We start from the raw sequence: 23,996 nt of genomic DNA, 5'->3' as shown, positions 1-23,996 counted from the left end.
GGCGGCCGCACAAGAGCCCTATTGTATTATTGACACTGCTGGGCTCCAGGCCCCGCCTCTTCCCCTTCCCTCCCTGCCCGCGCCGGGCCTTCCTGCCAGCTGCGCCGGCAGAGCCGCCCCTCGCCCGGAGAGCGAGCGGGAAGCGGCCGGCCGGGAAGGAAGAGCGAAGGTGTGGAGCGCATGTCCTGTGAGCGGCGGCTGAGAGAGCTGGGGTTGTTCAGCCTGGAGAAGAGGAGGCTCAGGGGTGACCTTTCGGCTCTCTACAACCACCTGAAGGGAGGTTGCAGCCAGGTGGGGGTTGGCCTCTTCTCCCAGGAAACCAGCAACAGGACAAGAGGACATAGTCTAAAACTATGACAGGGGAGGTTTAGGTCGGACGTGAGGGAGAAATTTTTCATAGAAAAGGAGATTAGATGTTGGAATTGGCTGCCCAGGGAGGTGTTGGAATCGCCGTCCCTGGAGGTGTTCAAGGAAAGACTGGATGTGACACTCAGTGCCATGGTCTAGTTGACATGGTGGCATTTGGTCACAGGTTGGACTCGATACTCCCAGGAGTCTTTCCAACCTAATTGATTCTGTGAAGGAGCTGGAGGGGAAGACCACAGTCTCAGCCCTTGCAGTGGGTGTCAGGGTTGAGGGGAGAGGACCATACCTGAAACCAGCTGAGAGACAGGAGCTGGCTACTGAGACTCAGCTTGGACCGGGCAGCTGGTGGCAGGGACTGAGGTGGCCAGGCACCTCACCACAGCCCTCACACCTTCCAGCTGCTTCCAAGGGCACAAGTGTACCCATCTCAGCCCAGCCCAGCATTAGATTGAGAACATATATCCTAACTGGCACATTTTGTAAAATAATGAGCATGAAGTTTACCTTCGGGCAGCTTTTAGCCAGCTATCAGTGTTAATCATTCAGCCCATGACATTGAAACAATATCAGACAGCACAGTAGGAAGCATCAGAATAAAGGAAACAATGGCAAAAATTCAGCAAACCTCCTCTGTTGTTACGCCCCACACCCACACTCACTTCCCATACTGCTATTACCAAGTATCACTTGTGTCAAACACTCTGGAAACCCCTTTTGCTTGCCTTTCCAGAAGGACTGCTGCAAAGAGTCTTAGCTGGAAATCATCCTTCAGCTGCTGCAACCCAGTTGCTCCATGCACACAGTAACTGAGGCATGGAAGGGCTATGGAAACTCAGCAGAGAAAGAAATGGAACCTGAGGACTCAAATCTGGGGTACAGGCCTTCTGTCAAGGCCAGGCACAGAGAAGAAACGGCAAGATTATAATGAGTACAAAGGAAAAAGAGCAAAGAAACGTGCAGCAAGCATGGAAGGGATAGCTTGGCATGCCTGAGCTGCATTTCTACAGTGTTTACTGACTGCAGCTGAAAGATGAGGGGAAACAGATTATAGGAAAGGAGGCACTTGCAGCCAAATGTTCCACCTAGCCCAGCCTAGCCTTCCACCTGCTCTGCCAAGTCACAGGCTGCTCACACTGACCTCCTCCTGGCCCAAGTGGGCATCCACAGTAAGATACTTCCCCTGAGTACTCTACAAGCCTCCATCTACTTAATCACATTTCCCAAGCAGGTTGTGGAGCATCTCTTTAGTAACCTTCAACAGATCCCTTCTCCAAGTACTTGTCCAAGTCAGCTCTCAGTGAACAAGTATAGGCTTCTGACTGTAAATCACTGCTGGCAAGGACTTGCATGCATCTACCTGCTCCAAAAAGAAAAAGAAATAGTATTTTTTTCTTTTAAATAACTGGTTAATATTCCTGAGTGTAATATGAGGCATAGTGTTCTACAAATGCAGCTAGACCACATCTAAACAGCAATGCTGACACATATGACTTCCTTCACACACCAGCAATCACCTCATTTGCCTTCTGTTCATTTACCTGCCAGAAAAGCACTCTGAGCAGCTTCAGAAAACCACAGTATCTAGTAAAACACTGAGAATGCTCCCCCTACCACCGCCACTTGTGGAATCCTCTGTACCGAACCAGGTGGGGCAGGCAATATTGAATTTTAGACAAGAGATTTGAAGTCCAAAATGAAGAGAATTCAGAGTGATAAAACCAAGTTCATGTACTGAAGACCTGTTTTCTAGTCATAACAGAAATAAAGTCTGAGTTAAACTAAACAAAAACCATTTTCAAGTACCAATATCTTCATTAGGATTTCAAAACAATTTCTATTTTTGTGTGTCCATTAAACCTGATTAGAGTGTGTGTATATATATGTGTGTATGTGTATACACATATATAGTTTTTAAAGTATCCATCATTCTGGAAGACAATAAAGAATGTATATTCCCATCAGTGAAGGAAACATCCCCATGAGAAGTCTCCTGCCAGATTACTTTATATATGAATAACCTCATCAGGAGCCGATGCAGCCCAGCCCAGGAAAGGTGTTTAGAAGCTATCTTCATTTCCCATGTCTGGGATCATACGCACCTCCCTACATTGGCTGTCACATGTCAGGAGAAGATGACATCCAAGCCTCTAATTCTCTAGTAAATCCACAGCTGTACATGGTGGGCTCATAGCCAAAAGATAAATGACATTGGAAAACCCATGTCAGAAAGTCTGTGGGGACACAAATTTCAATAAATGCTTTACATTCACTGTGTATTTCTACAGGAACACCAAGAAAGATGAATAAATAAGAAGCAGATAGTACACTTTTGTTATTTTTAAAGACATCTGCAACACAGTTTCCACATTTGCTCTTCAAAGGATGAACTATAGAATCTCTGATGCACCTAGAGAATATGCACAAAGCCAGGTGTTAACATGTTGATAAAATGTAGCACAATCAGGAAGTCTTCCCAAGGGTGGAATGATCTGAAAACCAGAAGAGGTATGATCAGGGTAAAATAACATATACACATATACCATACTCAAATTGAACCAAGACCTTATTCAAAGACCTGTAGTAAAGTTGCATGTGTTATATTAGGATATTTTAAAAGTTACACTGAAGTAGCGTTTAACATTGATCTGAGCCACAAAAGAAGCACCTCTAACTGAAACACCTAGAAGTACTCCAGTGAGTTTCAACAACAATTTTTTTCTACTGCATCTGCTATAGGTAATCAGATGCCAGGGAAGCAAAAGACAAGAAGTATGTCACAGACAAGTAGCTGGGGGAAAGAAGCACTGGAAAGGTCTGGTAGGTTAATTCAAACCACTTACCTCCAAGACTTTCTGGCATTCCCAGCCTGCACATAGAAGTGTCCATGGCCAGCAATTCTAGTAGACTCTGATAAAAGAAGGAAGTACACAGATACCAAAGCTGGCTGTACCGCTTTTCTTTGAAATGTGTAGATGCTGCATAAAACTCCCTTCATCAGCAGAGCAGATACCATTGATGAAACCTTGATACAACATCCTTGAAACCAGGGCAAGCATTGGCAGTTTCCAGCAAGAGACAGAAAAGCTTAACTCCTTTATTTTCCTTTCACAGTGAGAAAAGTTATTGAACTGTTACCATAAAGCAAAAACATGCACCTGCAAACAAGAGTGTTAATTATGACCGTGGAGAAACTTTCATTCTTCTGAGGAAAAATATGCAAAGCAGAATCTCAAATAAGGATGGCTAGCCATCTTTAAATCCTTGTGACTAAAAATGTTTCTGATATTCACCAGAAGAAATAGAAGCAAAGAGCATTCAGAGCTTCAAAAGATAGTCTTTAAACACTGAATCCAGTCCTTTAGCACTTGTTGGGACAGCTATCAAAAGATGCCCTCAGGTCATAGTACAGCCCATCCATTTTATCTCCAGGACCCTATGAAAAAAGGCCCCTGAAGTGGTTTTCTTTTTTTTTTTAACTTCAGGGGGACTTCAGAAATGGAGGGGAAGGTCTCCCTCATAAAAAGATCAGCACATTCAAACAAAACAAAAAAAAAAAAAGAAAAAAAAAGAAAAAAGTACTTCCACAATCATGAACCATTTACTCTCTTAAGAGCAAAATGTGCCAGCTTCACTTCCCAGGATCTGACAAGTTCAAAGTTTTGTGCTTAGGGAGATCTTTGATTTATCTTTTTCCTTCTAAGACAGTAGCACAGAATGGAGAGAGCTGCCAGTAGCTTTCCAAACTGATTAGTATTATAGCTCTGTACCTTAAATGCATGGAAGTAAGTACCAAACAAAAAGAGAATCAAAGAATACATCTTATGCTTTTATTAGGGAGGAAATAAAGTTGCCTAAAAAACCTGGAAAGTTAGCTGCCTCTCTGGTGATGTACATGCAGTTTGGGGGAAACCTCACCACAGCAGACAGCATCGATGTAAGTAGGGGAGAGTAGGGCTGCTGCACCCTTCAGTGTTCAGAAATCGCAACTCTGTGGTCACTCCACCTTTCCCTATCCTCCAAAAGGTTTAATTTCTTTTTATTTTTATTTTTGAGACACATGAGTTTAATGGCTTCAACAGAAAAAGAAAAAAAAAAGACAAACCAAAATAAACTGAAAACAAACCCAAGCTTTTCAAGTTTTCTTCCCTATGACAAAAAGTTCCTAAAAATAAAAGTGTGGATTCTTGCATGACTGTATGAACTGTGACCTCACTACCACAATACTTGTGATAAAATGAAGTTGGAAAAGCAGAGAGATACATACTACTGTCATCTAGACACAGAGTCCTTTGAGCTCCCAGTACTGCAGAGGTGCTTTGCCTTAAATTTAGCCTCATCATCTGGGTAGAACCTATAATAGCACATTGCTTTCAGCCTTTGCAGTTTAGGGAAATCAGTAAAACACTCATATGAACACTGTTCAAGAGCCTTTTAACATCACTGTAATTTCCTATCTATCAACTTTGAAGGACAAACTTCCTACAGCTGTTTTAGCAACAGGATACTCGTGAAATCCACATATATTTGAAAGACCTCCTATACCCTTGCAGCACTGGCAATTTTAAAGCCTTGAGCAATTGGAAAGAGGATGACTTGTACTTGACAGATGCTGGTCACATTGCTTAATACACATTCTGGGAAATTGCTCAGATACTGTGGCCATGAAATTGTGCATAGCTGGGGATTATCATTAGATACATTAAAAAAAAAAAGAAAAAGGAATGAGCAGTTGCACATTTTTCTTTATGTACTCAGAAAACTTCAGAGCCTTTTTAAAAGCTTCTCTCACTTCCCCTTCCTTTTCTTCTCTTACTCAGAAGCAGTGGTGACTACATGTGCATCAGGAAGACTCTGTGACCACAAACATTACCAGTAACAGTCTTATGGCAACCAGGCATTCTGAAGAGATGAAAGCAGTAAAAAGCATTTTTCCATCAAACTGTACACCAAGATATTAATGTCTGGACTGTTAATGCTCCATGACTCCCAGGAATTCAGTTAATCCTCCTGTACCTCTTGCCTCCACCAGGTTTGATGTTTGCAAAGTTTTGCCATATGTAGATGGTTGTGTTGAGAGACAGAGCTCAGACTAGACAGGTTTAAGAAAAACCTCCAGGCTAGCAATACAGCAAATGATTATTTTTCAGAAATTGTTGTCCTCAGCAAATTACTATAGCTCATACAGCAAGCTCTGTAATCAATCCCCAGGGAATTAGGTGTACTCCCAGAGCTAGCTGCCTTCCAACATATACTGCAGCAAAATGCAGTGCTGCAGCCCACAACTTCAGGAAGTGCTACAGCCAGTTGCACCATCCCACTCAAATCCATGGATGCTAGAGACAATACTTAAAATCAGCACTTATTCATAGCTTTTGAAACTGTTGGACTAGAATTTACATGTTTTTGATCAGATTTAAACATGCCTTGGGAAGAACTGTTCCTGCAGACCTCTAAAGACCTATGTCACCCTTGTGGATTCAGAAGGCTTACTCATTAATTAAAAAGAAGAAATGGCACAAAAGTCCCAATGAGTCAACAAGAAACTCGTTAGCAAAAGACCTAGAGTTTAGGAACTAATCAGGCAGGCAACTGGGCTGCTCCTAGGTCTTAAAAGATTGATTTCATTACATGCTGCATTAAATTTTTTGGGAAACAGCCTGTGAAATAAACATCTTCTAGAAGATATTATTATCCATGTTAATTTAAATTAATTGCAGAAAGCTGAATTCTGTATTAATAAAGCCTAAATACTTAAAAGCCAGAATTATATAAGAAAATACTCAGCTACAGAGTTTTTACTCGTTTAAGTCCGTAAAACTTTTTTCCCCCTTATTAGTCAGAATGACTTAAACCTATATTTTGTTATAAAAGGTTAAGGCTGCTTTATGAAATTGAAAAAGAAATATCTGTCCAAGTTATGTAAGTGCAGCCTGGTATGTGGATTAAAGTAATGCAAAAAAAGCATGTATATTAGTTATGACAAAAGAAAGTGGGTGATCTTCTAGCAACTGGGGCACAGATACTTCTTCATGTTAGTACTTCAGAATGTGTTTGCTAAAAATGGTGAAAATACTTAAGGGCAACTTTCCTATGACTTAGACACTACTTAAAAATAGTTTATTAGACAACTTGGATCCAACTGGGGTAACAAGATGGTTTTTAAACTGTAAAATTGTACAATAATAGCTAAGGTTAAACCAAAAGCTTTGATAACTTTAAAGCTTCACAATTTTACTCAATATATTCAAATGATAATTATATTTATACAGTACTTTATATTCTTCCCAAACTTTTATGCTTAGTGAGAGTTACCCTAGACCATCTCTATTTGGAAGAGTCACGTTTCCAATCAGTTTAAAGCCACATTTAGAAATTTATTAAATTTTTGCCTATTTTCAGGAAGTTTTTACCAGTTTTCAAATATTAAATGGACCTGCTTTCTAAACTAACAATTTTACCACTATAACCACAATCTCTGACTGAGGCACAATTCCTGCTTTTTCAGAGGATGAGTGACTCGAGTGTTAATGCTTATTTTCAATTAGCTGAATCTATTTCAAGATACAAGCCTGTTTAAACATGGAAATCAGTTTTTATATCTAATATAATTATGTTTTCTCAATATACTATAATTTTAAAAAGTCTTCAGAATCCAGTTTAAATATTTCAAATGTTTATTATGAATCACATTCACAGTGTAATACAAATTACATTAAAAGCTACACAACAAATGTACAAAGAATACATGAAACATGTACCATTCTGTAATGCAAAAGATTCCTGACTCTTAAGCTAGAAGTGTTCTTAACACCTGTTAGCAAGAAATGGAAATCAAAAGATAAATAATTGGATTGAGAAACTCCTTCATTATTTAAAGATTTTTTATTAAAAATTATTGATGTTGGTAAGCAGACTATCCATGTTAAAAAAAAAAAAAGCAACACTGCTCTTTCCCAGCATGTAGAAAAGTTATTCCACTGTTCAAGCCTAGATTAATTGTCAATTAATCATCCTGTCCTCCAGCAAAAGTAGTCACAAAAGTCCATTTAGCATTTTGTTTCCAGAGCAGGTTGGTGATACAAAATTAAGCTATGAACATACACATAATCATGTGTCAGCATAAAACTTTGAAAATATTCCATGTAAAAGTTTAGAGACCAAGGTAGTCCAATATATGCACTGCTGATATAAATCACACAATGACAGCTCTGAAGTACATTACACAATTTCAATGTACTGTCCATACAAAAAAAAAACATTTACTGTACACATCAAGATTAATGTAAATGTTGACTGATGAGTTGTGCTAGTACTTTGGAGAGCAAGATAAAATTTTTAGCTCTTTTCACAGCCTCACCTCACATATATTAAAAAAAAAATCCTGGCTGGCTAAGTGCAAATAAGTGGTAATTTCTGCTACCAGTTGGATTCTGGCGGTGGCTTGATTTTCTTTCACTTTGTCAAATAAAAACATTTCAGAGAAGTGGCAATTTTCTTGCCTTCACTACACCAATGGTATAGTTTGTTCAGGAGATATTCTTCCTTATTTAATCTATGCATAACCGTAACAAGAGGTCCTAAGGACATATTCTCCAGTTTAAACTAATGGCAAGCATTTGCCCAGCAGTGACAAAATGACAGTTCAGAACCTCTCTTGAGCATTACAGAATTATGAATTTCAGAAGAACAGATTCTTTCATGTGCTAATTCCAAAAAAGTAGAGCTGTGTTTTTAGCCACCCACTTTGGAGCTCCAGAGCTGTGAAACTGATGAGTCAAAACTCATTTTCAGTTAAGATTTGCAAGATCTTCCCTTTTGACAGATGACCATAATGAGGAAATTGCTTTAGCACCTCAACACAGCCCAAATCCATTCAATGAATTGTAAAGGCTATGCAAACTGGCAAGCCACTGTTTTAATTATGAAATTTGGTTTTGTGTGTCTGCATGCACAATTGGTTCAAGTATTACAGAGGACTTGTAAACCTGGACATAAGCTTTTAAGCTCATGTAGAAAAATCAGTAAGGGATGTAATATGCAAAAATATATTAATCATGTATTTAATACCCATATAGATTTTCATTCTAATACGCACTATTTAGCAATAAGCCTTATTACTGAACACTATTCAAATGCATCTCACAAAATGCTGGTAGCACTTCTTCAGTCTGTTTTTAGAATTAATACAAAATAAACCCTATGGCAGCGTGTAGCACTTGACAGCACTTTCTGTACTACTTCTGAATGTAAAAGCTTTCTCCTGGGGTCTAGCAAGGAAGAAGGGGTTTTTAATGCCATCAAAGTCCTCCTCTGACTACTGTATGTCCCTTCTGGCAAACAACAACGTGCCAGAGGTTTATTGCTCCAAGTGCAAAGAAACCTCATGTATATCCCATGTGTGACTTGGGAATGCCAGAGGCACCTGTATTGCCAAAGAACCTGAGCAGAACTTAGAGTAGCTTCAGCAAAGCACTCATGCTCAGGATTCACCTCAAAGCAGAAAAGCCTGGCAAGTGCTCACTTACTAGAATGCTGTTGTGACAACTCTCACCATAAATGCTGCTGCAAACAACTTTATTCAAAAAACGTGCTGAAGCAGAGTAAGCCAGTCACAAACTGCTTTTGAAAGCATGCTGCAAGGACAATTAATTTCAGAATAAGCTTTCAGAAAAAGTCAACTACAACTTCCCTCCTGGACCCCCAGTGAAGACAAATTTGCATATGGGAAAATTTTGAAGGGCAAGTTTCACATAAATACACTTTCTAAACAATGTGTCTGAATTCAAGATAACAATTACTACTGCATCAAACTTGGATCAGCATTGCACTTTTAAAATGTGTATAACCATTAGATGTTGTCAAGAAACATTCAAGTGTCGATAGATGTTTAGAAATCACTGTAAAAAAGTTAGTAGAAAAGCTCAATTGTTTTTGGAGTTAAACTTCAGTTTCAAACACAATGCACATGAGGAGCTATGCTGTGTACTCCAGTTCAAATAATATGGTACTAAAACTGCAAGTGGCTTTATAAAAAGGATATATGAGAAATACAAAACTAAATGACAAAACTACATCCAAGACAAGTGGCATCCAAGTGCTGAGACAAACTGTACATAAGCACCTTCATGCTAAACTTCACATTCCCATCTGCATGTCAGCAAAGTTGTAGAAATTGTCTACATCTTGAGATGCTGATGCTTTGCTTTCCGATACAAAAACCTGTTTTGTTAAAGAAGAAAATAGTTATACATTAGTAAAAGCAGTCTTTGCTTGTTTGGAATCAGTAATGCTTACTTTTAGTTTTGCATTTCATGAGAGGCACAACTATTTTGGTTCCCACTGCATGACGGAACAGTCCTACAATTCTCTCAGGCCTGATGCACCCACTATTTGTTATCCTCACCCCTTCCTAGCACACGTGCTAACTGCATTAACCCTTGCCTTCTACTGATCAGAATTTTGAGGCTTCATTATTCAGGGGTCACAGCTTCAGTTAGTGTCTATTTAGATGTATTTTCATTGGTAAAGTCAACTCTCCACAAGAGGGGAAAAATAAATACAAAAAAACCCTTAGACTACTACTTTCCTTTAACAGACAGAGTTTCTAAGAAAGATTTCCTTCTGCTATATGACCCTCAAAAAAAACTTAATTGCTTTTCCAGCAGATGGCTAGTTTTTAAAAATAATTTTAATTGCATCTGCATTTTTTAAAATTTATCAATGCATGTGAAAGTCCAAGCTCTAGGACAGTCACCTTTGAAAGCTTTCAGCAGATCAACAACAATTATCTTAGGCAATACCCAAACAGTTGAGAGTGTAACAGAGAGCATTGTGGCTGTTCACCAAACTCAACATGCAAGCAATAGCCTCAATCAAAAAATTAAATTACATGACTTGTTACAAGATGAGTGTTTTCCAGAAAGTGGGCAGCCTAGTTCCAAGTAAGTCTTTTGAAAGGAACTGAAAGACAGCAAGGAGCTGTATGGATGCCAGGTCTCAAAGACATTCTAGTCTATAAATGTTTCCAGAAACTTTCTCAAAACCATTGCCATTCAGAGAAAAGGAAGAGCAAGGAAAGAGGAGGTGTGGTGTAAGGCAGCTAAAGTGAAACAAGCTGACAGAAGAAAAGAGAAAACTGCCTTTGAAGGAAGGCATTCTGTGGTTTCCTACAGAGCAAAAGCAAACATGGAAAAAAGTTGAAATCCCATCGTGTTACCTTTGTTATGATTTAATAGACATGACATCACAGAGCTCAGTGACTAAATCCAAGACTTGAAGTGGAACCTTTTTGAACTAGATTTATAGAACTTGATTTTGCTATTATATGAAATAAAAGTTCTAAGCAGAAATCTTGTATTCTTGAGAGGATATGGGGATTCAGTACTCTCCCTCCTAGGACAATTTTCTTGCCACCAACAAGTAACTTCGGTTTTTAGTACAAAAAACCAAAACAATGACAGGATATTCTGATATTACTACCCACGAACCTAAATAGATTGTGTAGTATGTCAACACTATATCTTGACCATGAAATAGCTCAGACATTCTGTAATATTTTCTGCGAATAAAGCAATGCACCAGCTTACCTTGGTCCCACTAAAAACTTCATTTATAGTGCTTCGACATTGTTCCACAGCACCATCTCCATTGAACTCCAAAGCAACCACTGCACCTAGAAAATAGTTTCATCTAAAATCAATACTATGTTTAAGCTTGGAATTGAAACAGTACATTTCTCAACCCATAGGGAATTGTGAAGCTTTCAAGAAGCATTTTATTTTTCTGCTTGAGCAGCCCCATAACAGCAGATAAAGAATTAAAAGCACTCAAACACATTAAAAAAAAAAAGTACAGTGTTATCCGCAATTCCATGCTCTTTTTTTTGGGCAGAGATTTTGGCAGGATTCCAGTTTTACTTCTTGAAAGGCAGCAATAGCATAAAAATGCTAAGGAGTACCAGGCATCATGGAAGTGAGTCAGACTATACTGCTCAAATAGTGAGCCATTTCACAGACATCTGGAGTGGGACTGAGTCATTCAGGCATTTTTGCTTCAGTCCCAAGATAGCAAACTGCCTGATTTTTAGACTTGTTCTCACCCACTATTTGCAGATCTGCTTTCTCTGGTTTCATTCTGAACATGGTATTTCTTCCTGTATGACTGCAAGTTAGCCCATAAACTACACTATAGTCTTACAAGTGCAGTGACTTGTCCTGTTCTTGAAATGAACATCCCAGTCTTCTCATGTCACCATGAAAAAAACTGTACGTTGCTACCAAGTTCAGGAGTGTGTACTGAGCTTCAGCATATAACAGATAACAAGATGTCAGTACCTCTGCAAGAAGGGACAAAACCCAACTGCAGTCATTTCAATAGAAAGGTTTTTGAAATACTCTGACAGTGCACCAGTTATAAACAAGAATTTTAAACACTTATCTGCTTTATGCACATCTATACTGATTTGCTTAAATATTTGTACAGAAAGTCTGAACAGCGCAGTGGTTGAGCAGCATTGGTGACAAGTTAGAAACAGTCTAAAAACATGCACTTCTTTTGACCATTCCACACAGACTTCCATGTGCCACTGCTCTTGAGCTATGCAGTTGGACCACTAGAGGGGGAGCACAGACACAAAATACATGTGAAATAACTAAATTCTGCTGCATTCAGGAGTTTTGGCTGGTTTAGGGCCTCACTGAGGCTTCCAAAACTCATCTCAACAGGTTTTACAGTATGCCCTTGAAACACAAATTCTTTCTTCATTCCTCTTTCTTCTCCACAACTCCCTAGTGACAGATTTGTGTATCAAGAGGAGAAAGAAAACACAAACTCACCTTTTTCCAGCAGTGGAATGAATTCTGATGCACACTGCTGGAAAACTCTGTGACCATCCTCTGCCTTCATTAAGACTTCTTTAGTCTGTACCAGATGAAAGCCTTTACTAGTCATCTGTTAACAGAGAAAGAATTCATGTTAAAAATGCTTCTAAGGCAGAGTTCAACTTGAGTATCCAGATTACACTGTAATAGACCCATTTTTCCCATACACATTAAGTCACAGAGCAAAGGAAGCCTTTTTGCTCTTTTCAGAGACCATTTGCTTTTTCTACACTTCTGTTTATTTTCATTCCATTCATCCAGATCTTCTCCTCTGCCCCAGTGCACCTAGAGGAATAAATGTGACTGGTTTTGTTTTATATTGGGGCCCAGGGTTATGTGTTTTTCCCCACAATTCCACATGAGCAGAAACCAATGGGAGTTAGAGGCATTTAGCATCTGGAGACAAGCAGTTAGCTCTCTTTACTCTTCAATAGTTCAGTCAAGCATTAGCTCAAACTCTCACTGCAGAAGTTTTCAGTTTTGGAACAATAGTGAAAAACTTTTGAAAACACAGGTACACATCCCCCCCCCACTTCCAAATCAAATATGAAACTAAATGCATGTGGGAAAGGAGCAAACACATTTTTACTTCCAAAAGGTCCATTTATCTACTGAGCAGTTAGATTTCCATAGAAACCCACAAACTAGTCTTTTATCATTTTCTTAACTCCAATTTCTAAATAACTACTAACAGAGAAGGACACATCTACTACCCTCTTTCCTGTAGCTATTCCTTTGTCAGAAAAAAAACCAACCCGTAAATATCATTATCTCCCTTCACCCAAGGGAGCTCAGTTCCATAGAAGTCCAACTGGGCAGTGGGGAGGCAAGAAAACACCCTACAGCTTTCTTTCCTTGCAGATAAAAACCCAAGGGAAAGAACTCCACCAGATGTTTAGTCAATCATACAACAGTGTGATCAGCAGCTTTTGCAGATATCACTCTCAGATGCTGTAGCCCATGGCTACTGGCTCTGCTCTGTGACACCCCTGGCACTTCAGGGTGCTGTAAGCAGCCAACCACTCCCACGTTTTAGCCCCAGGAAAATACAAACTCAGCCAAGCTTGGAAGCTCCTGCCTCAGGACAAAAAAATAACCAACCAAAAAACAAACAAACAAACAAACAAACCCAACAACAACAACAACCAAAAAAAGCCCAAAAAGCAAAAAAAAGCCACAACAACCAAAAAAAAAAAAGAAAAAGCCAACCAATAAAAAAGCTATTTAAGCCATTGAAGACAGTTGACCAGCCATGACAGACTCACTGCCTCTTTCAGAAAAAAAGTTCCAACATTTTTGTTGGATGACATAGGAGATACATTTTAAAACTTTTTTTTCTTTTTTTGACTCTCTGTTAGCACTGGAAAAAACTTTCAGGACAGTCTTCTGTTAGCAGAGACTTTCAGGGCAATAAGCTAACAAGTCAATAGGGTACATTCCTTTCACAAGCATGGTCAATCACTTACTCTGTATTTGACCAAGTTCATCAAATCAACTACACATTTTCTTCAGAGCACCACTTTGCTTTGCCATGATGGAAAAGTATACCAGAACTGTTAGAGGATAGATGTGCCACTCACAGAATGTCACCTGCAAAGCAACTGACTGATCAAATGAGATTTTTTCTTATCTTGCTTTCAGGTTTTAAACAGTGCAGTTGATCAGTACGGTCAGTAGACAAACAGAGCCTCTATATTCACCCTTCAGGGAGCATCAGAGGCTGTCCAGAGGAGTGTTTAATTAGGAATTGAAAAACCTGAATGAAGACAAAGGTTGCTTACCTCATCAATTAACTTCCTGGCATTTGCAGTTGTGTAGTCACCAGCAAAAAACACAACCAAACACGATTCATCGCTGCTTTTCTGTCTCCGCCCTCGAGTTACTGGTATTATGCTCTTTGTAGCATCAGTAGAAATCCTGACAGCTTTCAGCTCCTCAGAGCTGGGCAGAGGAACATAATCTTGGACTACAGCAGTTTCAGGCAAAAGGCCCCAGTTATTTTCTCCAGAAACAGGGGTAAAGTCATGGATGTTGCTCCATGTGTTGTTGAAGATACTCAGACCAGCATCTTTAAATTGTAAAGCAAGCTCAGGATAATAGTACTGGAAACATCCAAATTTCATACCTGTGGAGGACTCGATAATGGGCTGGGTGGCACAGCACAAGAACACCTCCAGCTTTCTGCAGTCCCGTGTGCGGAACTGTTGGCAAGCAACTATGCATTTACAATCTTTGCAGTCACGGAAAAACACACTGCCTTTTATTGGTCCTAAAAAGATTTGGCAATTTACACAGTCATCAATGGTGATTGTAGCAGAATGGTCAAATATGTAGATTCTACAGTTCTCGCAATCCTGAATGACAAATTGTTGCCCTGCTACTTTTCCAGGCAATCGACCCACTGTTTCATCTTTAAGTCCAGAAAAAGTGTAATCTTTGGGGTCAATCTGAAGGAGGAAGAAAAAAAAAGAAAAAGGTTAACATCTTCAAATACAGAGAATATTACAATGCTAAATGCATCAAATAGTGACTTGCATCAAAAATTGACTTGCAGTGATTGAAGTACCACTGAATTCTACAGGATAAACTGCCAGAAGAGTCTTCAATGAGTGATGAAAGAACAGAAGCAGCTCTTTTAGCTAAACTAGCAGAATACACAGTACTGAGGTAAAACCAAGAAGTGAAACTACACTTCTGAGATGCTCCAGGGGAGGAAAAAAAAAAATCTCAGTTTGTCCTTTAATAAAGAAAGAGGGCAAGGAGAGCTAGTTTTGTCTGTGGACTCTAAACTGTGTCAACAAAGACGATGGTTCTTGGTATTTGCATAGTAACTGCAATAAATAAATTGTCCAACCTACTTACAGATTCATAAAGCTGGAGATACACAGTATTTTCTTTTTGAGTAGCTATCTTGGTCATATTTTATGGTACCTCAGCATGCTGCAAGGAAACCTTGTTGCTGTCAAGCAGTATCTTCTCTGTTTGCAAACTACAGAGAGCTCATTTATCTGTGCCACAGCATTATCTTGTGCCAACAATGAAAAGATTTTTGTGCTAACAAAACAAACAAGATTGCTTTAGCTACGTTCAAGAAGCAAAAACTGGCAGTCGTGGTACAGGGGGCATGTTTGCAGATCTCCTTCACACTCCAGCATCCTGCTCACAGGGGGAGGTCACTTGAGAGAGGCTGTGGCTTTCTCTGGGACTCTCCTTTAGGGAGCAGCAACTCATGACCCACACAGCACCCAGGATGGATGCAATACAGGTGGAAAGCATGAATAATACAGCTCATGCTGTCCTAAAACCAAAGGAAATTGAGCTGGCTTATTTCTAGATATGTTAAGTTTCAAGTCAAGCACAATTCCTGGAGCAAATTCTACTCTGCCCTCTTGTGAAAGCTCACTAAAATAGCACTTAGAAGTGTACAATTACCTGAGCCAGCCTAACACAAGACCACTTCAAAAACTTAAAAAAAATTTGATTATCAGCCTGAGGCTCCTAAAATCTGCTGTACCATAATCAGATATCATGCATTACCCCAGTTTCTGTGTATCCCAATTTCTAAGAAACTTGTCCTCCCCAGCATGTCAAACATTCACTCAATATTTAGAGACCAGCAAAAGGCATAAACCAGAATGGGCTAGCACCAGACATTCACTAAACCAGCCTAGGCAGCTTTTGACTGCAACAGCTAAAGGAAGCTAAAAATCTCTACCAACTGATAAAATGTATTCCATTCAATGCAACATATGTGACCTTCAGACAGCAAAAGGAGATTTGCAGATAATGAATCTTCCAAATAAAATCCAAGTTGAGACAATGAAGATGGATTCCTAGAATTCTCTCCTCAATCATATATAATACCACTAGTACACATCCAGGAAAGTTAGTTGGAAGTGTTACAAATACAATTGGGAGATTCAAAAGAAAAGGGACAATGCTTGGAGACTCAGTCACACAGTATGCTTTGGATTCAAATTCTCCAACGTCTTCAGTCTCAAGCAATTTTACACAACTGATCCATATAGAAGCTATTTACACTCATATTTCCTCTTACTTGAGAATATAAGTATTAAAATTCTACTTGGACATATTCTTCCCAGGCATGTCCTAGAACATTTATGTATGTTTGTGTATGTCTGTATGTTGGGTGGTTTTTGCACTTTTTTAAAAATAACCATGGGAGACCTACTGCCTTCAAAAGAGGCACAGAGGAACAGTTACTTCTCTTAGGAATGAGAAGTTCAGTGTTTCCAGAACTTCCAGCTCTTTTGAAACTTCAAATTAAGCACGTCCTTCTGAACTGCTCTGCTCTGAATGCCTCTGAAGCAGCACTAGTTCGTCCTACACAGGGGCCTTTGCAGGCAGGTGTGAAACTTCACTTTCACTTTGCAATTTTATTTAGGCCTAGGTGAAAAACAGTGGTTAGTCAGCAAACTCACAGCCTATAGACAGTCTCAAATGAGACTTCTTGAGTAAGAGCAGTAGTCAAGTTAAAGATAAAAATCCAGCTCATTATCAGATTCAGGAGCTCCTCTTTATTTCCCGATTTCCCAGAACTAAGAGTTCTGCCCTGACATAACATTTACTTCTCAGTTTGCTAATGATGCTAGGGAGTTTGCCCATTTCCTTTAATTTTACTTTGCAGTTTTCCTTTTAAAGACCAAGAGTATTTATTGCTTAACACTGCAGTACAGACTGGAGGGCCTGGATGAAAAAGATTTAATACTCCTCGCGCACTGGGTCATTGCCCCTGAGAGGACAGGTAACCTAAGAGACTATAGCAGATATAAATATTTCACTTCCCCTGGGTAAAAGAAACATGCCAGACAAACAGGCATGAAGGCAGAACCATGATTTTGAGGATGCATACAGCAGCTCCTTATATGTTCAGAGGATTATAGAATAGTTTAAATTGGAAAAGACCTCTAAGTCCATCAAGTGCAACCATTTATTTAACACTGCCAAGTCCACCACTAAACCATGTCCCCAGCTGCCACATCTACACATCTTTTAAATACTTCCAGGGATGGTGACTCAACCACTTCCCTGGGATGCCTGTTCCAACTCTTTCTATGAAGAAATTTTTCCTAATTCCCAATCCAAGCCTCCCCTGGAGCAACTTGAGCCCTTTTCATCTTGTCCTATCACTGGCTACTTGGGAGAAGAGACAAACCCTGACCTCTTACAGCTTCCTTTCAGGTGGTTGTAGAGAGCAACAAGGTCTCCCCTGAGCCTCCTTTTCTTCCAAATAAACAGCCCCAGCTCCCTCAGCTGCTTCTCATCAGACTTGTGCTCCATACCCTTCACCACCTCCACTGCCCTTTTATGGACACACTTCAGCACTTCAGTGTCTTTCCTGAAGTGAGGAATCCAGAACTGAGCACAAGATTTGAGGTGCAACCTCACCAGTGTTGAGTACAGGTCATGGCCCTAGTCCTGCTGGCCACACTATTTTGATAGCCAGGATGCCATCAGCCTTGTTGGTTCATGTTCACCATCTCTGAAGCCTTCAGGTATCATCAACAGGTTAATATTAAATCACTGCCACCACCTTCCTTCCCCTGACAGTCAACACCAACTGCTTCTGAAGCTCTGTCTGGGCAACATAGCAAAAAAAGCACACTAGAAAGCCAAAAGAAAATGAAGCAAGTAACATCTGCAGTCTCATACAACCATAACCAGGGCTATGTACATTTCTCTGCCCATCCATCTGGTGCAACGTTGGCCATAAAATCTTAAGCATGTGGTAGGTCAGCAAAAGTCAACTATTTGATAACTCATCTATTTATCCTTTGCATTTGGATAGTTTTAAAAAACTTTGTCCAAATCCACCCATCTCACCCAAACAGACATTTTACTCTCCAGCCCTTAACAGATTTTTAAATCTTTTTTTTTCTCAGGCTGACATAAGTTCAAAAGATGACAGGATTCATAGAAGTAACTTTTAACATTTTCAGCTGAATTCAAAGAGTTCTTGGAGTAGATAAGACTCATACATTAATAGATACAGGCACAGCTCAGGAGTTAAAACCTTCTAACAGAAGCGACTATGCACAGGTTCGGGAATTACTCCATCGAATGACCGAAAATAATCGGATGTGATGATAAAAATGTTAGCCCTGCATTCAGGGCTAACATTCTTCCTTCTCAAAACAGGCACAGAAGAAAAATCTTTGGTTATCAGTAATTACAATGGTGAGAAGTCTGCTAACAAAGAAATAAAGAACAAATTGTAAGGAGCAAGGATTTTAAAGAACAAAAAAAGGGAGAGAAGTGAGGGCAAACAAGCATTTGTAATGGTTGCTTACAACTCTAGGACATCCTATTACAACAAGTGCAAGGTGCATTAAGCAGCTTTCCTTCCTGCAAACACTTGTCTTGCAAGGAGGTCAGCGGCTGTGTGAAAGCTGCATATGACACATATCTCTTAACCCACCATTATCCAGTTTACTGGCACCAAGACTGAGCAGCTCCCATTTGGAAGAAGACTTAGAAGTACTAGACCTTCACAGTTTTTAGTGGTAAATGAGCCTAGAATCACAAAAGATCCCAACATCTTGAACTCTTTCTGGTATGAGTTTGTGTTTTAGCCAGGCTTTTTCACAGGGTCCATCAGGGAAGGAGTTTCAGTCAACAGTGACACACCCCCACAAATATGAGAAGGTATTGCTGTTCTTAACAGGTTACAGTTCTCCCCTGGTTACCTGTCTCTAGGCTGTTGAGAAAACAGTTTGTAAAGTATTTCTAAACCACCTACACTAAGGTCTTCTCTTTTAAATATGATTCTCAAAAAATCATCCCCTACCTCTCTAGGTCACTACAGATGGCAGGTCAGATATGAGCTTATATACAGCTGATGAGTTGGCTGCTGACCCAGTGACATTAAAAGCTGCACCTATAGGGTAAGCACACCAACTTAAGAAGCTTTAAGCACTATTTTTGTCAGCAAGGGAAATAAGAAAGAAAAGTGCATTCCCAGGCCTAGACACTACTGCATATTCATACTTGCATAGGGTTTGGTGCCTTTAAGCAGTGAGTTGCAACATCCTCTGAAAACTGCTTTTGGTAGTTACTCACTCACTGGCAGATTTCAAGATTCTTGCACAACAAGAAAAGGTGTAAAGAGTAGCGCAGGTTCCAGTCACTAGCACACAGTTTTGCATTTTGGAGCACCTCCTGCACACCCTGACTTTAGAAGTGGTCACTACCACAGCCTGAATGCTCATTTCATTCTATTTTTGGTAATCTTCACACTTTTCCATAATGCCCATAACAGCATGAAAAGGTCATTCACATACAGCAAATTACTGCCAAATATTGCATACAAAAGAAGTGAACAAAAAAAGGAAGCTGCTACAAGCCTATATTTGACCTAACCGGCAAAATTGTTTAATTTGAACCTTCTGACTGTTTCTCTGTCAATCTGACCACATTTTGATAAATACAGCAGTAGTTCTTCTGGTGCACCAGGAAGCATAAGGCACATAGATTGCATTTAAAGACAAAATGTTTAATTGCTTAGAGAAAAAAAATATTAATATTAATATATTATTATCTGTATTAATATTAATATATTAATATTTATATTAATAATTATTAATATAAATAAAATACAAAATGGCTACCTGAACAAGATCTAGACAGTTCAAGATACCTGAGTCAGCTCAGAGTATTCATGAAGACTCCTCAAATGTAAGGTAAATGACAAAAGACTATGATTTAGGTAGAAAGTTAAACCTCTTGATGTTTTTTTACTGTATGAATACATCCATCACTGCACAATAATGATAATGGCATGTTTCCTATCAGCTAAACCAGTTAAGTTGCAAGTCAGTTGACATAAAACAAAACTTTACTTGTTCCTTCTAAAAGTAAAAAAAAAAAACCACCCAGGAAGGAAAGTTCCTCTAAATGCTGCTGTGATCATAATTAATCTAACCCTACTTCTTTGAACATGAGACAAGAGCAAAAATGATGATGTAGCTATTCGTGTTGCTTCTCCTGTGGAGAAGGTCATGAGGGTATCTGCCATCACAAGACACAAACCCAAGTTCCTGTCAGTACATACCCATATTCAGTTCTGCTGTCAGTCATACAGTAGGAAAGGAAAACAATTCAGGTGGAAAGCTAGCTGAAGACAGGTGAGAAGGGCTGAGCACCACCAAGTTCTTCTCCCACACTTGGTCAGAAGGAGACTCTCATGACAGCCGAAAAGACATCAAGAGACATAAGTCCTCAGGATTCAAGGCAGGAATAACAGACTCTTGAACAAACTGTGCTCTTATACTCATGGACTAAGGACCCCAGAGCAGCAAGAAACTGAATATTCATCCTTTTCCCTTCTGTTTTCAAAATATTCTGATTCTTTCATTCTTCTACTGCACCATAAGTAATCCCCACACAGTTCTCTGAACCCAAGGCTCAGTAAGCATTACAGAGACTCCAGCAGATTTACAATGCAATGTAAATTTGATTAAATTTAGCATACCTTAAAACTTCTGTCCTCACTTAAGTCACACAGAAATCTGAAAAGGCCCCTCAAATTAATATACTTTCCTTAATTTCAATTCAACTATCAGCATCTTATGATATCTTCTAATGAGAGTTTTCTACCACATGGTCCATTTTTGGGACTAATACACAAGAGTTACACGGTCACTGGGATATCATCATATTACTGTTTGTCTAGGGCTACACTAGCAGATGGTATCAATACTATTTTGCCACCAGAACATGACTAAAATAGGCTCAACTAGCATTGCTGTCCTTCAGAAGCAAAAGAAATAGCTTTGTTAGAGGAACCCCTTAGGTTCAGTCATGTCTACACATCCCTAATCACACAAATATGCACACAAATGTGCCTACATCTTTCTGCCATGTCAGCATGCCATTAGTTTAAAGGAAGACAGTGGGAGTGTCTCAGCAGCAAGACATACTCACCTGTAAGAACATAAGGAGCATAGTTTACAAAAACTGCAGACAATCACCAAACCTGCTTGCAAAACGGCACTAAATAAACACAACTGCATTGCTGAGTAGGAGAACCTAAAATTAGAAACATATCCCCAACCTAAATGGTGGAAATAAACACCAAAAGAGCCCTTAGCACTACATCTGTTGACAGATTTGAGGTTTTAAAAGCTTTGAATATGATTCAATGCACTTGATGAACAAAAAGGAGTCTTGATGCCACACATTTTCCAACTGAGTTCAATTTAACATTGTGTACAAACACAAACTGGGAAATAAATAAGTGTATGTGATGCATCAGAAATGAGAAAGCAATAGACAACAGGAAAAGGTATCACAGACAATATTTAAAGCTACTACATTAACATTGACAGCAACACTTCATACAAGCTGAGATCAACAAGTTTAGTGGACCAAGTGCTCAGTATTCCTTTACCTAAGACAAGGTGACTCCAGTGCTTTCCTGGATTAAGGTATTAATCTTATACCCAAAAATCCCAATGAAAAATAGGGATGCAAAGAGCAAGAGAAATGGTCTTAAACATGAAATAGCCATTCTTAGGCTTACAGTACAAAATTAAGTAGTTCATTTGATGGCTTATGCAGTTCACTAGCACAGCCAAAACTCGCTGATTCTTCTGGTTTCTAAGAGTCTTTTATAGAAAGGGAGGAAGTTTTACATGCAGTACATGATGGCCTTTTTTTATTCCACAGAGATAGATTGTTGGTGCTGTAACAGTTTTATCTGTTAGCTTGAGCGTACTTCCAGCAAGTTAACAACAATCATCTCCCTAGCAACAAGGCCAGCTATTCTCTGAATCAAGTCTTTCTATATCCTGACTTTCCTTCTTTTAGTTTTCAAAGTTAGCTGTATATAAGTAGATGGGGTAAAAATTCTCCTACCTGTTGAGCTTTAGCCAGGGAATTTGCTCTAAAATTAAAAAACGTTATTCCAAAGGTTGATTTAATAGTTTACTTTTCAGCAGACTACGTTTTTGTTCTGCCACTCCGAAATATGGCTTCAGTACAGCCCCTCCCGCTGTGAGAATAGTCATTACACAAGTGATATGCTGCTATCCTCCCCTTCTCTATCTGCTCTGTAAATATCCACTATCCAGTCAAAGCCACAAGCCCAACACAGATTGTTCATCTTTATCCTCAAGGAACTGATTCCTCCAGGCCACACACACACTCTCTAGCTCATCTCCATCTAAGCTTGTCTTAATCTCCTTGGAAGACTTAAGGGACACCCTAGAGCACCTAGTCAAGTTTAAAAAACAAGCAAGCTAAACATTCAAATAAGTTCACACATTTTCTTTTCCATACTTGTAAAATATGGCCTAAAGGTTTGAGGATTTTGTTTGTTGAAACCACATCAATTAAGTTTATCGCCTGCCCCAGTTTCTGCTTCCCCCAGCTGAAGGCAGCTGCAGAGGAGGGAAGGCCCAGCAGGGCTATAATGTCATGATATATCTAGCAAGTGAAACTTGAATTGAGGCTAGAAAGAAATACATTTAATCCAGCATTTAAATGCTTTCCTACTTGAGTCTTCACGACTGCCTTCAGAAGCTCTGGAAGCAGCAGGGGGAAAGATGTGTCTTTATCTGTCGTTTTAGGGACTGATAAACTAGCTCTACTTCCTCTTCAAAAAAACAAAAAAAAAACCCCAAACAAACCAACAGCGCAAACACCCAAGCAGGAAGAATCGATATTGACAGGACACAAGGCACGAGTTTACTGCCTCCGCTGCAATTCCAAGTGCGGAGACTCCAGCTCGCCCGAGCACAAGCAGCTCCCCAGCCCCTAATCCCGCTTTGCTCGGGTGCAGCAAACACCCGGGGGACTCCGCGCTGTATCCGGCACCCCGAGGGCAGGCAGACACCCGTGGGGACTGTGCCAGCCAAGCTGCCTGCCCACAGCTCGCTGTCCCACCCGCAGGCAGCGCCAGCCCCTCCGGAGCAGCCCCGCACCAGGACCGATGCTCGCACCGCCGGCAGCCGCGGCATCCAGCGCGCCGCCCTCTCCGCTTGCACAATTTGAGACCGGCTGGTCAAATCCTTAGGCTAAACACTTTTTTAATGTTCAAATAAACGCACTGAACTGCGCGGACCGAGCCGTAACAGCGGGATCGGGGAAGGCGAGCTCCCTGGCGGAGCACACACCCCGCCGCAAGCCTCGGGAGGCAGAAGGCGAGGCGCTGCCCGCCGAGAGAAGCGATACCCCAGCCCCAGCCCCAGCCCGCGGCCGGGGACAGCAGCCGGGGCGCTACCTTGGCTCGCAGGTCCCAGCTGTACTGCGGCGCCTTCTGCTCGCCGGCCGCCGCGTCCTGCCCGGCTCCCGCTTGCTGCTGCGGCTGCTGGCCGCCCAGGGCCAGCTTCCTGCGGCGGGAGAAGAAACACCCCATGGCGCTGCCGCCGCCGCCGCCCGGCGGAGAGAGGCTGGGAGCGGGGAAGGGCTCGCCAGCGCCGCGCCGCCCCGCCCCGCCGGCTTCCGGTTTTCCCCCGTCTCCCGTGGCGACCGCGACATTTCCCCCCGCCTTCCCCTTCCCCTTCTCCGCCCCGTCCCGCTCCAGCCATCGCCGGCGGGCCGCGGAGGCGCCTGGACGGGGCGGTGCCTGGCAGCGGGCGCGGCGCCGCCGGAGGCAGCTCACCCGCGGGGCTGGGCGGCCGGGGGCAAGCGGGAGAACGCGGTCTGCCAGTGATCGCCATCGCTCCCTCTCCCCGGCCGGGCTTCCCCCACGTCCGCCCCGCGGGAAGCGGGTCGGAGGAGGCGGCGACT

The 23,996-nt window shown here is 40.9% G+C and overlaps 1 protein-coding gene and 1 long non-coding RNA gene across 2 annotated transcripts; one reads left to right on the top strand and one right to left on the bottom strand.

Annotated features, from left to right (window-relative positions):
• Positions 1-17: 17 nt before the first annotated feature.
• LOC146444489 (uncharacterized) lies at positions 18-7,016 on the top strand. Its single transcript, XR_014850909.1, has 3 exons — positions 18-291; positions 3,103-3,183; positions 5,184-7,016. It is a non-coding gene; the product is annotated as an uncharacterized LOC146444489 (long non-coding RNA).
• Positions 7,017-7,022: 6 nt separating this feature from the next.
• On the bottom strand, positions 7,023-23,701 carry RP2 (RP2 activator of ARL3 GTPase). Its single transcript, XM_085055952.1, has 5 exons — positions 23,488-23,701; positions 14,027-14,692; positions 12,201-12,315; positions 10,953-11,038; positions 7,023-9,585 (listed from the first exon to the last, which is right to left on the bottom strand). The coding sequence occupies exons 1-5, from the start codon at positions 23,620-23,622 to the stop codon at positions 9,502-9,504; spliced, it is 1,086 nt and encodes a 361-aa protein (XP_084912078.1). The 5' UTR covers positions 23,623-23,701; the 3' UTR covers positions 7,023-9,501.
• Positions 23,702-23,996: the final 295 nt, after the last annotated feature.

The sequence above is a fragment of the Lichenostomus cassidix genome, chromosome 1 (genome assembly GCF_008360975.1).
Source record: "Lichenostomus cassidix isolate B80296 chromosome 1, HeHo_3.0, whole genome shotgun sequence".
In the NCBI taxonomy this organism is placed as follows: domain Eukaryota; kingdom Metazoa; phylum Chordata; class Aves; order Passeriformes; family Meliphagidae; genus Lichenostomus; species Lichenostomus cassidix.
The sequence above is the reverse complement of the archived record's forward strand: the minus strand, read 5'-3'. Positions and strand labels throughout refer to the sequence as shown.

Excerpts from the sequence above, each read along its gene's own strand:
- RP2 (XM_085055952.1), bottom strand. The coding sequence starts at position 23,622 with ATGGGGTGTTTCTTCTCCCGCCGCAGGAAGCTGGCCCTGGGCGGCCAG. Across the intron at positions 14,693-23,487 it reads GCTGGGACCTGCGAGCCAAG|ATTGACCCCAAAGATTACAC; the intron begins GTAGCGCCCCGG and ends TTCCTCCTTCAG. Across the intron at positions 11,039-12,200 it reads CATTCCACTGCTGGAAAAAG|GTGCAGTGGTTGCTTTGGAG; the intron begins GTGAGTTTGTGT and ends ACTATTTTCTAG.